The sequence below is a fragment of the Onychomys torridus genome, chromosome 5, assembly GCF_903995425.1.
Source record: "Onychomys torridus chromosome 5, mOncTor1.1, whole genome shotgun sequence".
Lineage (NCBI taxonomy): Eukaryota > Metazoa > Chordata > Mammalia > Rodentia > Cricetidae > Onychomys > Onychomys torridus.
In genome coordinates this window covers 21987594-22001563 of record NC_050447.1, presented here as the reverse complement: position 1 = coordinate 22001563, position 13970 = coordinate 21987594, and the positions used below count along the sequence as shown (strand labels likewise).

Below are 13970 nucleotides of genomic sequence, written 5' to 3'. Positions count from 1 at the left end.
GTCTGGGACTCAAGACCAAGGATGATGGGCAGGATGGTCCATCCTGCAGAACCACCAACCCTCTAGCCCTGGCCAAGGCTTCAGGGCCACACAGATGAGTGATCCAATGGACGATCTTTAACCTTTAACCTTATTGGGTCTTTAACTCCTCAGATAAAGCTTCTGAAAGATTCCAGAAGGCTGAGCAATCAGAGAGGACCTGGGAAATCCCAAGCAGTAGCTCCATGGAAAGATGGAGGTGTGTGGTGGCAGGGCTTGGTTTCCTAATGGTCCAAGGTTTCCTAGTGTCTCCCATCCTCACCATTTCCCCCTAGATGAGCTAGGAGGGACAGACTGGGGGCACATCATAGCTATGAGATGAAAGACAGGGGATGTTTTTCAACTATGTGCAGCACATATGTGGAGAAAAGTCTGGAAAACAGTTCACAGACTGACTTTTCTGGGAAGTTTTCTAAAGGAGCTCATCTCCAGGGGATTTCACCCTCTTTGTTACATATTTTTGAAATTATGGAGCTTTTTATAGCCAGGGTGTATTTTGGGTCATCAGAAAAACAGATTCAAAGCAGAGAATGAATTTTAAATGTGCTCATAAGATATTGCCTAAGCCGGGTCTACACAGGATGGGGCTTTTTTTTTTTTTTTTTTTTTTGGACGGGGGTTGGGCTGTTTCTGGCATCTCTATGAATTTAATGATTGCAAATTACTAGGGAAAGTAAAAGTAGTGAGCTACTGTGGCTGGCAAAATGGCTCAGTAGGCAAAGGTGCTTGCTGCCAAGCCTGAGGACCTGAATTTGGTCCTTGAATTCCATGGTGGAAAGAAAGAGCTACTCCCTAAAGTTGTTCTTCAGCCTCTGAACCTTCATCATGGCATATGACCACACACACACACACACACACACACACACACACACACACACACACACACTGGAGGGAAAGGAGAAAGGGAGGGAGGGAGGGAAGGAAGGAAGGAAGGAAGGAAGGAAGGAAGGAAGGAAGGAAGGGAGGAAGGGACCGTGCTGATACCAGGAGCACAGGAAGGGGCTCCTCTCTTTGCGTCCTCTCTTCTGTAACAGAATCTAAGTTGTCACTCTCTCTAAGTCCAGAGGACAGGGCAGGCCTTAGGTCTCATTTAGCCAATGAGTCCACTAAGAATTTAGGGGCAGGCATGTGACCTGAGCTCACTCAGTACATCTCCAACTGAGCACGGGGAGTAATGGGCGCCCTTTCCACTAAGAGAGAAGAAAGGGTGCTGTGTGGGAGAACACAGACCAGTAAGTAACTAGCCAATGGATCCAGCCACACCTCTAGTTAATTGCCTTGTAGTTTTCTTAAAAACAACAACAACAAAAAACAAAAAAAAACAAGGAAGCCAGCCAGCTCCTGCCTTGGCTGCTTTGGTTTGGGGATTTTGCTTCCACAGACCAAACATCCTGATGACACTCAGCTGGACAGGGAAGCAAAAGATGGGAGGAAGTCATCCAGGGACTCACAGGTACATTCGGGGCGGGGGGGGGGGGGCAGTGAGTCCTGAGCATGTTTCATGTACTCCTCTGCATGGACCCCACTCCCCCCCACCCCGTGAAGGCCCATTCACTCTCCTCTCACTCACTGTAGCTTCCTTAGCCTGCAGGTCCCCTGAAGGGTTCCCATCAGCAGCTCCACGTTCTCCTCACAGAGATGGTTGTTAGAGAAGCTGTGGGGACCAAGCAGAAGATTCCATTCAGTCAAGAGCCCTCCACAGGCCCTTTCCCCAGGCCTTGGAGAGACACCATTCTACCTGTCCCTTGCCCCTTGCCCCTGGGGAGGCTGATTGGGGTTGCAGATAATAGGCTAGGTTTTCTGTGGAGCCTCTGCCCCGGGGGCATTCCTGCCCCCAAAGGCCAAGCTCTAGGGTCCCTGCAGGAGGGGTGGCTGGATCGGATAAGGAGGATGCCAGGTGAAGGCTCCAGAGAGGCTGAGGGACATGCAAACATACAAGGACTCTGCTTCCCCTCTCTGCTTTCTGTGCCCTGGCACTCATCACCAGCTGAGGCAGGGGCAGATTCAAGTCCCATTTTTTGAACCCTTCTTCTCCTTCTCCTTCTCCTTCTTCTTCTGATTTTATTTATTTATTTTGTATACAGAAGAGGGCGCCAGATCTCATTACAGATGGTTGTGAGCCACCACATGGGTTCTGGGAATTGAACTCAGGACCTCCGGAGGCGCAGTTGGTGCTTTTAACCTCTGAGCCATCTCTCCAGCCCCTCAAGTCCCATTTTTGACAGATGTGCAGTCCCAACCCAGGGAAGAAGAAAAATCTAGCCAGAGATACGCCATGGGTCCAGGGTAAAGGCAAGACTAGGAACACAGTGTTCAGCCTGGGGCCTGCTAGGCTTGGTTGAGGAGAGCAGAGACAGGTGGAGGAGCCTCTGTCTCCCTGCCAGAGGCAGAGCTGTCCTCTCAGTCCTGCCCATGGCCAGCCATCCCAACTTACTCCAGCTCTTCCAGATGCTGGCAGTGCCCCAGACCAGATGCCAGGTGGGTGAGGCTCTCTGTGCTGACAAAGCTGGAGGTCAGCCTGTTGGGGACCAAAGAGAGGCAGGTTAGGCAGAGCCCAGGCCTCAGGAGGTCTGCAACTGATGACAGAGGCTGGGAGTGGCTCTTGGGGACAGTGGGTAGGGGACACCTGCCCTGGACTAACTAAATCAGGATGTGCTGGAGGCAGTAGGCTGTCCTCCAGTCCCCCTTAGCCACAGTTGGTTGCCATGGGAATAACCAGCTGACAATGTCCAAGTCTAAGAGCTCCAAAGAGGCTTTGTTTGTTTTTGCTTTTCTGAGACAGGGTCTTTCAATGGATGTCCTGAACTCACAGTGTAGACCAGGCTGGCCTCGAACTCACAAAGATCAACCTGCATCTGCATCCTGAGTGCTGGGATTAAAGGCGTAAGCCACAGACCTGAGCTCAAGTTCATGACGTTTTTTTACTTGTTTTAAAAATTTCCTCCACTTGAAATGTTTTCCTGTCATTCTATGTATTTATTTACAAAAATTATTATGGGCCAGTAAGGAAACCCCCTGAGAATGGGGGAGGCTCCAGGGGAGGAATACCAAGTTTCTCTACTGTTTCAAAACTATGACTTATTGATTTATTTAGTGTGTGGATGTGTCTGTGTGTATGCATGCACATGCCATGGTGTGTGAACATGGACGTGAGAATACAGTTTTGGGGAGTTCTTCCCTTCCTCCATGTGGCTCCTGGCGATTGAACTCCTCACTCAGGCCTGGCCTTTACTCACTGACCTGTCTCACCAGCTGAGAGTTTCTTGATGTAATCTGAGGTTGGTTCAGGAGGATGGAGAGTTTGGAGCTAGCCTGGGTTACATATTGAGACCCTGTCTCAAAATCAAACCCAACCCAACCAGACCAAAGCTCCATTCTGCAGTCTTCATTCTGATAGTTAACTCAGGCAAGATTTACCAATGGAGGCTAAAATCTGTGGATGAAAGTCTGGAGAACTGGATATTGACAGTCTGAAGTGATCTTTCTACAAGGCGTGTGTCAGTCCCAAAGAGAAACAATAATTTTGCAATTGAAGGAACATGGCAGACACCACCTTTACCAGGTGACACAGTGTCCGAAATAAAAAGGCCCATCCATTGTTTGCCTCTGAGGTGATGTTCCTGTGATCAATGCAGGCTCTAGAGCTAAGACACAGGCTTAAAGAGATGCCTGCCTGTAGATGTCAAAGACAGTGTCTAGAAAGGCAGTGGGAGGAATCACACACACACACACACACACACACACACACACACACACACACTCATTTTTTAGAAAGAAGATAGTAGCTGGTATTCAGTGTTTAAATTCCTGAAGTTCATACTTTCGCTAGATTATAGCAAACGACGCTCTCATTCTTGGGAGATTCACTGAACCACCTCTAATGGTTACAAAGAAAAAAGGATAAAAGGAGGAGAGGGGAGTGAACAAAGTGGAAATATTAACAGAGATTTAGGGTAAATTCCCAACCCTACAACTTTCTTTTTGAGACAAGATTTCCAGGCTGCCTCAGCCTTCCAAGTGCTTTGCAACCTTTTATTTGCAATTATTCCAGAAGGAAACAGAAAAAAAAAAAACAGATTATGGAGAAGGGAGTACATTTTGGGATGTATGGCTGTGTCCCTAAGGTCACAGTTAGGACCTCATAGCCCTGGTATCATGTCCAGGACCCTGGGGCCTGAGCACAGGGTGGGACCAGCATCCTCTGGGTCGGGAGCTTAGGATCAGGTAGGGTGGGCAGGCAAGAGGGGGCTCCATGCAAGTACAAGTCCACATACCGGAAGCTCTTGAGCTCACAGCTGGACAGCAGGAGGTTCTGCAGCAGCCTGGACCTGGTGTCGTCATCATCACTGAAGTTAACCTGAGACAAGCTAAAAAGGGCCAAGAATATTCCAGAAGACTGTAGGTTGGACACACTTTGAGGGTCCAACACTTTGAGGGAGAGAGAAGGACCCTCTAAGGGCTTTCCTGGACAACCCTGAGTCTCTGGCCCTTGGCCCAAGTATGAGTCCCAACCCCAGGAAAGTGAGAACATGGCCCGGAGAAGACATTGGAGTAACTAGTGAGCTTGAAGCCACCACAAGTGGTGGCAGTGCCAACCTGAGCTGTTGCAGTCTGGCACACGTCTCCATCAACTGTGTCATAAGAAGACTGTGGTCAGTCCCCAGGTCACAGTGAGCCAACCTGGAAGCAGAGAGGGCAGCTGCAGTTTCTGAGCTCCTGGCTCACCATGGGGTCCCATCCCTGCCTTCACACTCATGGCATAGGGTAAATACATGTTGATTAAAGAAAGTCCGAGTTTACGATCCAGTTATAATCACCCCTGGGAAGGATGGCCAGGTGGGCAGCTGGCCTGTCCAGGCAGATCGTGGACTACATGAGGATGGGCATGCAGACAAGCAGGTAACTCAGAGCTGAGATACAGACATGCTCTAGTCCTCAGAATGTATGCATGGAGAGCTGTGTCCACTCAAAAGAGGTGGCACTTTAATTTCCAAAAATATGACATTTGGATGGAGAGGTCACAAATCTAGGCATCTCCCAGGGTGGAAAGTGGGAGGACTTGGCCAAGTCTTGGCTGCCAGGGGTCCCAGTTGAGATGAGGCATGTAAGCTGAGACGTGAAGTATGAAAACGTGTAACCAGATAAGAGAGGAAGAAAGTAGGCAAGGAAAAGCCATTCTGGATAGAAAGAAGAGCCCATGCAAAGGGCCTGAGGTCAGACAGGGCAAGGTGGTGTCTGAGGAATTGGAAGTTGATGGGGATAAGTTGGGTTGTTGGCTTGGAGTGGGGATGGAGAGTGAAGGAGCAGACTCTCAGAACGTGGGAAGACCAAACATCAAAAGATGCTGAGCAGGGGCATGAGAAGCACTGATCCCAAGCAGGGCCACTCCCTCGAGGCTCCTTGCCGCTGGGTCCCACCTGTTTGCCATGGCCTCAGATTTGTCTTCTTGGTGACAAAATTCCAGCTGGAGCCTCAGCTGCTGCTGGGTCTCAGAGAGGCTGAGGGAGAGGAACAGGTGGGGTGAGACACATGGCAGCAGCTTATCTTGGCAGCTTGGGTAAGCCTGTGTCTGTCTGCTCTCTGACTCGGATCATGGTACAGTGGGTCCTCCAGCCTCAAACAAAGGCAAGAACACTTGAAAATGGGACATGATTCTGAGAGCAGCTGGCACCATGGTGAAATCTGTTACCACACACGATCCAACCAAGACCTTGCTCCCAACTGCTCCCATCCCTGTTATCTATAGGACACGTTACTGCACCCCAGGGCCACTTCTGGGTAACCAGTATGGATTCCCAGCCATGCCTGCCTGGGCCTTGAACCCTGAGTTTCCTTCTTCAGCCATTGTGGCCTGCACAAGACTATACAAATATGTATAGCCATATGTACGTACCATACAAATATTATATATTATACAAATGTGTGTAGCTCTTCATACATGCCCTGGAGTCCTTGCCAGTGACAAAGCTCTTGATCTACAGGACAAGACACCAGTGTCTAGAAGACTGAGGGTAAGGGAAGGTTTCAATGGTCATAGGAAGGCAAATTCCTAGGGGTTCTTCTCGGGACTCACCTTAACTCAATGAGACATCCTGAGGCCTGGGCACAGACTTCCATCACAGCTGGTAAGCTGACATGGCCCACCCAGGGTTCCTCCAACCTGTCATGGAAGGGACAGACAAGGACCACGGGGTGAGCATCAATCTAAACCTGGGGAATACCTGGGGGAGGGGAGGTAGTGCCACCAGGAGCCTGGAGGAGTGTGTGTGTGTGTGTGTGTGTGTGTGTGTGTGTGATTTTTAAATTATAAAATTGGGACTGAGGATGTACTAAGTTGGTAGAGTATCTGCTTAGAGTGCACAAGGCCTTGGGTTCTGTCCCCAGCACCACAAAAACCAGGAGTAGTGGTGCACATCTGTCATCTCACCACTCAGGTGGTGGAGGCAGGAGCATCAGGAGTTAAAAGTTATCCTGGTATATATAAAATGCAGTCTAGAAAACTAAGCAAAACAAAAAACCCAGATAATGGGGGTATGAATAAAAACATTATAAACATGTTATAATGAAACCTATTGTTATAATAATTAATATATGCTAATAAAACATAAAAGATTAATTTAAGAATTCTTTTTTAATTAATAATGATTTTTTTCCTTTTGAGACATGGTCTTTCTGTGGAAATCAGGTTGGACTCAAACCTGAAATAACCTCCCTGCTGTTCCAGCTTCCCAAGTGCTAGGATTATAGGTGCTTGTCACCGGGCCTGGCTCAAAAATATTTGTTTATGAGCTTCTCTCTTTCTGTCTCTGTCTCTGCCTCTGTCTCTGTCTCTGTCTCTGTCTCTCTCTCTCTGTGTGTGTGTGTGTGCGCGCGCGCACGCGCGCGCGTATTCTTGTGTTGTGAGCATGCCACAGTACACATTGGGGGGTGTGATGGTCAGCAGACAACCTCAGGTAACAGTCCTCATTTTCTAGATTGTGTGACACAGGACCTCTTTGGTGTTCCCCACTCCATACGCCAGGCTAGCTAAGCAGAGTGTTCAGGGATGCTCTGGTCTCCAGCTCCCGTCTTCTTTAGGAAGGGATTTCAGGGATTGCAGATGCACAGTACCACCAGCCTTACACAGATCTGGAGATCTGAACGCAGGCCCTCATGTTTACAAGCCATCTCCCCAGCCCACAAATACTTTTTTGAAATAATGTTTTTCAGATTTAACACAAGTTGTTATGTGGGTAAAGGTAACAAAACCTAAACACACCTAAACTATAATTCCAATTTTGTATTTAAAAGAGGGAAAATACGTATAAAGAGAAAGAGGTGGATTTGGACACAAGGAAAATGTATGGACTATCCTTGGCATTGGATAGATGGTAGAATTTTCATGAGCTATTTTACTTCGATTTTGATTTTCCTTTTTTAATGATTTATTTTAATTTTATGTGCATTGATGTTTTGCTTACATGAATGTCTGTGTGAGGGCATTGGGTTCCAAGAACTGGATGGTTGTGAGCTGTCATGTGAGTGCTGGGAATTGAACCCAGGTCCCATGGAAGAGCAGCCAGTGCTCTTAACCACTGAACAATCTCTCCAGCCCTCAATTTTGGTTTTCTATGTTTTTGTAGACCAGGCTGGCTTTGAACTCAGAGATCCGCCCGCCTCCAACCTCCTAAGTGCTGGGACTAAAGGTGTGTGCCACCACTGCCTGGATCATTTTCTAAACTTTGTACAAAATGCACAAATGAATTTAGTAGTATGAAAAAGAGTTGTTTAAAACATTCCTGCTGGTGGCGGCGGCAGTGGTGGTGCATGTCTTTGATCCCCAGCACTCAGGCAGCAGACCCAGGTGGATCTCTATGAGATCAAGGCCAGCCTGGTCTACAGAGTGAGATCCACGACAGGCACCAAAACTACACAGAGAAACCCTGTCTTGAAAAACAAAACAAGACAAAAAACCAAACCAAAACAAAACAAAATTCCTGTTTCATTTCGGTTGCATTATTTTTTTAAACATTGTTTTCCTTTATGCTAGTCTGGATTTTCTGCCAATTTTTTAAAACGTTACTTTTGGGCTTGGAAAGTTTAATTTTAAGGTGTTATTTGGGTGGTCTAGAAAAGAACTGAACGCAGGGACACAAAGCCATATTTGTGCACCCACATCACAGCTCTTGGCTGGAAGGCAGAGGCACCCCAAGTGTCCATCAGCAGATGAAGGAGTAAACTGTGGTAGACCCATAGGCTGGGCTACTACTCAGCCTACAAAGGAAGTTCTCACAGCCAACAACATGGGAGAACCTGGAAGACACGCCCTGTGAAACACAACAGTCACATTCTACTGACAAGAAGCAAGGGGGGAGTCCGGTTCACGGACTGTTCTTGCCAGAGGCTGGGGAAAGTGGAACATGAGGAATTGTTCACTGGAGAGAGAACCTCAGTTTTGCAGGATGGAGACTGCACATCAGGGCGAAAGTCTTAGTACTACTGAGCTGTGCACCTAACTGTGTTATGGTGGCCAATTTCTTCTTTACTTTTACTTTTTTTGGTATTTCACTTTTTCTTTCTTTCTATCTATCTTTCTATCTATCTATCTATCTATCTATCTATCTATCTATCTATCTATCTATCTATCTATCTATCTATCGACAGGGTCTCATGTAGACCAGTCTGGCTTTGAACACTCTAGGTAGTCAAGGCTGTCCTTGATCCTCTGATCCAGGAATTACAGACTCATGGCTATATTTTACTATAATTTTAAGAAATGTGATTTTTTTTTTTGAGCTGAGGATTGAACCCTGGGCCTTGCACTTGCTAGGCAAGCGCTCTACCACTGAGCTAAATCCTCAACCCTGAAATGTGATTTTTTTTTTAAATCTTAAAAAAGATAAAGAGAATAATCCGCTCTTATGTGCCTTTCTTTGGGCTATAGTCAGTGAGGTGTAGTGCTGCCCATGAAGCCAGGTTTGGGGGTACAGATTTGTTAGCTCATCTCATGAAGTCTTTTGACATAACTACCACTCTAGGAAAGTTGGTGGTTGGCCCCAGGGCACATAAGGAAGTGAAGAAGCACAGCCCTGCCTGTGATGTGTAGGCACAGCCCAGAGCCATGGACCAGGAGTGTCCAGGAGCCTGTGTGGACTTGGACCCCACAGTCAGCTGTTCCATGTGAGAACCATGTGAGAATTTCACATTAAACCAGATAATGCATGGCCCTAAGGATTGCCACTAGACTCCTTAGGTGTCCTGGCTGAACTACAGTCCTTGTTTATTAGTGTATGTGTTTATGTTCCTCTGTGTGGTGGCTTGAATAAGTGTCTCCCATAGGCTCAGGCATTTGAACTCTTCATCTCCAGCTGGCACTGGGAAGGTTTAGGAGGTATGACGTTGTTAGAGGATGTCATTGGAGGTGGGCTTTGAGAGGTCAAAGTTCTTGTTTTCTGTTTTGTACTTGTGGTTCAAGATGTGATATCTTAGCTTCCTGGAACTACCACATCTGCAGCTTGTTGCCACGCGTACCCGACACGATGAACTGGTTTTTTTTTTTTTTTTTTTTTTTTTTTCCTTTTTAGTTTTTGGTTTTGTTTTTTTGAGACAGGGTTTCTCTGTGTATCCCTGGCTGTCCTGGAACTCATTCTGTTGACCAGGCTGGCCTTGAACTCACAGAGATCCAGTGCTCTGCCTTCTTGAGCACTGGAATTAAAGGCATGTGCTGCCACCACCTGGCTCATGATGAGCTCTTATTCCTCTGGAATCATGAGCCAAAATAAACTCTTTCTTCAAAGTTGCCTTTGGTCATGTTTTATCATTACCACAGGAAAAGTAACTAACACATGTGTGTTCATGTCCCAGTGTGTGCCTATTTGTGTGTGAGGGTGAGTGCATGTGCACATGTGCAGACCGGCATTTGGAGACCAGAGGACAACCTTGGATGCTGATCCTTAGGACCATCTATCTTGTTTTTAGAGGCAGGGTCTCACTGGTCTGAAGCTTGCCCAGTAGGCTAGGCTGGCTGGCCAAGGAGCCCCAAGGGTCCTCCCATCTCCATCTCCTCAATGTCAGGATTGCACCCCTCTTTTCTTTCACGAGATTTCAGTTCTGGGTTTGAACTCGGGTCTTTGTGCGTCAAGGCAAGCATTTCACCGACCGAGCCACCTCCCAGTCCCCGACCCTTAATTTTAAAGAGATTCACAGTGAGATGTTTAGAAGAGGTTTTGTTTTTTGAGATCTGTGTTTTACTTTAAAATACTTTAGCCGAACGAATGTGAAGTAAATATGGAAGAAAATGAGCAATTATCAGACCCAGGAAATGGAATGTGGATTTTTGAAGATTATTCTCTCTCCTTTTTAGTAGGTTATTTTTCTGAATGCTTTTACATTATGGCAAACATATAAGCATATTTATTTTATGTTCCATTAGGTGTCCTTCAGAGCTTTCTTCAATTATTTTTAATTGATTTTAATTACTTCCTTTGTAGTGTTTGAGATGAAATCCAGGGCTTCGTATATGCTAGACAAGCACTCTATCAACTGAACTATACACAAAAAGCATAATTTATTTTTTTTTAAACCCCAAAGCACAGCCTCCCTTCCCGCAGGGACAGTTTCCCTGTGTGCCTGGAATGGCTCTGGGGCAGAGACGCAGGCTCTTGAGTACAGGGAATGGCCAGGCTGTGACTGTGGGGGCCCATCTTCCTGAGATTCCCCACTCCCCTTCCCGGTGATGGAGGGTACCTGAGGCCCAGCAACCCTGCTGGTCGATTCACCAGATTCAGGAGGTTGGTCAGCTGTGGCAGGTCCAAGTGGCACCTGGTCAGCCTGGGGACAGAATTCAGTTACTGGTATGGCTCAGGCAGGGTGTCCCACTATCAGTGACCCCACCGGCTGGGCTTGTCACTCACAAGAGCTCTGACAGCTGCTGGGCCTGGTTCAGGCTGGAAGCCAGTCTGGAGACGTGTTCTGGACTGAAGCTGCACTCACATAGCCTGAGGGGAGACGGCAGGGCAGACCTGAGGCTGCAGCTGCTGGCCTCTCTTCTCCAGCTCCCCAGAGGACACAGGCCTGGGTTGGGGTTTATGCAAACTCACAGGTGCTGGGTACTGTCTTAGGAGCTGGGAGTCAGTCTCTTGTGGAGCCTGGCTGCAGGCACACAGCACCAGCCTCCAGGCACAGGGTGCCTGCCTGCTACAAAGCTCATTTAGATCTCATGGTACATTACAGGCAGCCACTGACTGACCCCAGAACACAGCTGCTGGGTTATTTCTGGGGAGGAAAAGCTGGCTTTTGGCAGGGTCAGCCTGACTCTGTGACTAACGGGGTAGTTCAGGCTTCCTGTGTGGAGGGTGAGCCTGGGCACTGGCTGTTGCCCTGCCCTCTACCACCTACAGGTAAGCTAAGTCTGTTGTCCCTGAAAAGGGACTGCAGGACCCCCAAAAACATTCACTTTGATATCAGGCCACTGTTGCCTCAGGGCGCCACCAGGAGGGGCTGCCATGTAAGCTGGCCTTAAAGGGTTAGGAGAATTTTCTCTGAGAAACAGCGGGAGAAGAGAATGCCAGACTCAGGGCCTGTCATGAGCAGTACAGGAAAGCCTCATCAGACAGGAAGTGCTGGTGGATGGAGAGAGAGCAAAGGTTGTGTGTGTGTGTGTGTGTGTGTGTGTGTGTGTGTGTGTGTGTACGTGCACGCGCTTGCGCACGTGCACGCACATGCATTGCATGAGAGTGTATATGTATGTAGTGTATATTTTGTGTGTATAGTCTGTGTGATATGTGAGATAGTATGTGTAGGGTATGTGCATTTTGTGTATCTAGTACATGTGTGTACTTTCTGTATTGTATAATATGGTATAATGTAGTTTCTGTCATGTTGGGGATGGAATGGGGACATAGTGTTCATCAGGAGACCAAACCTGGGTTGAAAGACAGAAGCAGGACATCTTAGGAGAGAACCCAGTTGAGGAAGTCATGGGTTCCCTGCCTTTGTCCTGCTCAATACCCCACCTAGGATTACCTCAGTGTTGTCCTGGCTTCTTCCTCTTTGGACATGCGTATCCGGAAGCTCTGTTTGGAGCCCAGACTGTGAGAAAAGAGGGCAGGGAGACATCAGCTAGCACTCTGGGCACCCAGGTCACTGAGTGGGTGCAGAAGAGACAGCACAGGGAACAGGGCAGGTCTTAGCCACACATTCTACAAGGACTAGGTTCTGTACACCTGGCCTTCTCCACCCTGGTGGCACCCCATCAGGGACAGTTTCAAACCATACAACATAAAGCTGCAGTGTGGGGGTCTTGTACCCCCACCGTCAGCCAGTGGTTAGCAGCTTACCTCACAGAGATCTCACAGACATGAGGGCAGGAAGGCAGGGTCTCCAGCAGGCGCAGGACCCCTTCCTGAGAGATACTGTTGTGACTGAGGCTAGGAGAGAAGCAAAGCTCAGCAGGGTCCCTGCCTCCTGTCTCCCCCTCCCATTTCAACGTCCAAGCACCCATTCTCCAAATGTTCTCATTGAGAGAGAGAGAGAGAGAGAGAGAGAGAGAGAGAGAGAGAGAGAGAGACCCAGAAGGGATACTACCCTGCACAGGAAAGGCACCTGGCCCTGAGTCCTTGAGAGATGCCCCTACTGAGCCTGCAGTTCCCATGGCATGGGACACTGAGAAGCCTGATCAGGCACCCCATCCCTAGCAAGGCCAGAGACTCCCAGAGTACCAAATTCAGTTGCCTAGCAACAGGCTGTATGAGGAGATGGAGAGGGTGGATGACTCCCTGAGAACTGTCCCTTGCTGCAGGTTCTTTTCCACACCCGTGCCCCACAGATGGAGTTAGAGGGGTTTCAGAAGTGGGATAACCAGCAGCTGGCCGCTGCAGCCCCACATCACGTGGTAGACATGGCCTTGCTTCCCATCTCAAGCCAGCTTGTTGCAGGGTACATGATGGAGGGGAAGGTCTATTGTAGCACAAGCCCTAACTTATCTTGAGTGTCTGACACAGGATCTGCCCTTGGTGGGGATGAGGGAGAAGGTTGTCAGCGACAGGTCCAGGTAAGAGCCACCCCATCCCATCACTGGCTCTCTTTCTGCAGCCTCCTCGGATGTTCTCGGGGCACACCCTGGCTGTCCCAAGGCTCACTCACTCAAGCCATCCAGAGATGGGGAGCTGCGGCAGGCATTCCAGAAGGCATCTGAGCCCACTGTCATTCAGCAGGTTGGCCGTGAGGCTATAAGAAGTAAGGAAGAGTGTTAGCGGTCCAAGCTCTAGCTTTGCCTTCTCCTCACGGTCCTCGTAGCCACTAAATTGGCTGCCACAGCTGCTTGTCATCACCATGGCACCAGTAGCCCCACCACCGCGGCACCAGCACCATGCTGAGCTACCGTGTCCATCACCTCACTGTGAGCATTACACCAGCAGCCCTACAATCCCCACGGGTCCCCTCACCAGCACCACAGTAAACCTGTGTTCACTGTGCCCTCATCATTCCCTCCGTTATCTGCGGCATCACAGGGCTCAGCTTCCTCTAGCAGGCTTTTGGGAGTTAGAGAAAAACTGATGAGTTTTCCCCTGCCCCTGGCTGCTGCCGGCTAGAATCCACAATTTCCCAGCAAGAATGAGCAGAGGAAGGGACAACTGCTTGGAGGTTGTAATCACCTAGTGGAGGTCCTCCTGTGATTTAGGAATCCAACATCATCAGAAACTACCTGAATCCCATCCCTACTCCCATGCCATGTGGGTTCTGGTAACACAATCTGGGTTCTCTGCAAGAGCAGCAAGTGCTCTTAACAACCATTAGCCACCCTACCCTTCAACATCTACTGCAAGCTTGGATGCACTGGGCCAGCACATGGCTGAGGGGGTCCTGGCACCTCCTCTTAAGAGCGCCCAAGTTACAGGATGCGATGGTTAATCTTCATGGCCAACCTGACTGGATTTAGAATCACCTAGGAG

General features: G+C 48.6%; 1 protein-coding gene across 1 annotated transcript in view; it reads right to left on the bottom strand.

Annotated features, from left to right (window-relative positions):
- Nlrc5 (NLR family CARD domain containing 5) overlaps positions 1-13970 on the bottom strand; it is a 61345-nt gene that overhangs the window by 8244 nt on the left and 39131 nt on the right. The window contains exons 28-38 of the mRNA XM_036188172.1: positions 13162-13245; positions 12357-12446; positions 12043-12108; positions 10932-11015; positions 10765-10848; positions 6113-6199; positions 5457-5537; positions 4636-4719; positions 4314-4406; positions 2474-2557; positions 1610-1693 (exon numbers count right to left, since the gene is read on the bottom strand). Of these exons, the coding sequence (XP_036044065.1) occupies positions 1610-1693; positions 2474-2557; positions 4314-4406; positions 4636-4719; positions 5457-5537; positions 6113-6199; positions 10765-10848; positions 10932-11015; positions 12043-12108; positions 12357-12446; positions 13162-13245 (921 nt within the window). The remainder of the gene's footprint in view (positions 1-1609; positions 1694-2473; positions 2558-4313; positions 4407-4635; positions 4720-5456; positions 5538-6112; positions 6200-10764; positions 10849-10931; positions 11016-12042; positions 12109-12356; positions 12447-13161; positions 13246-13970) is intronic.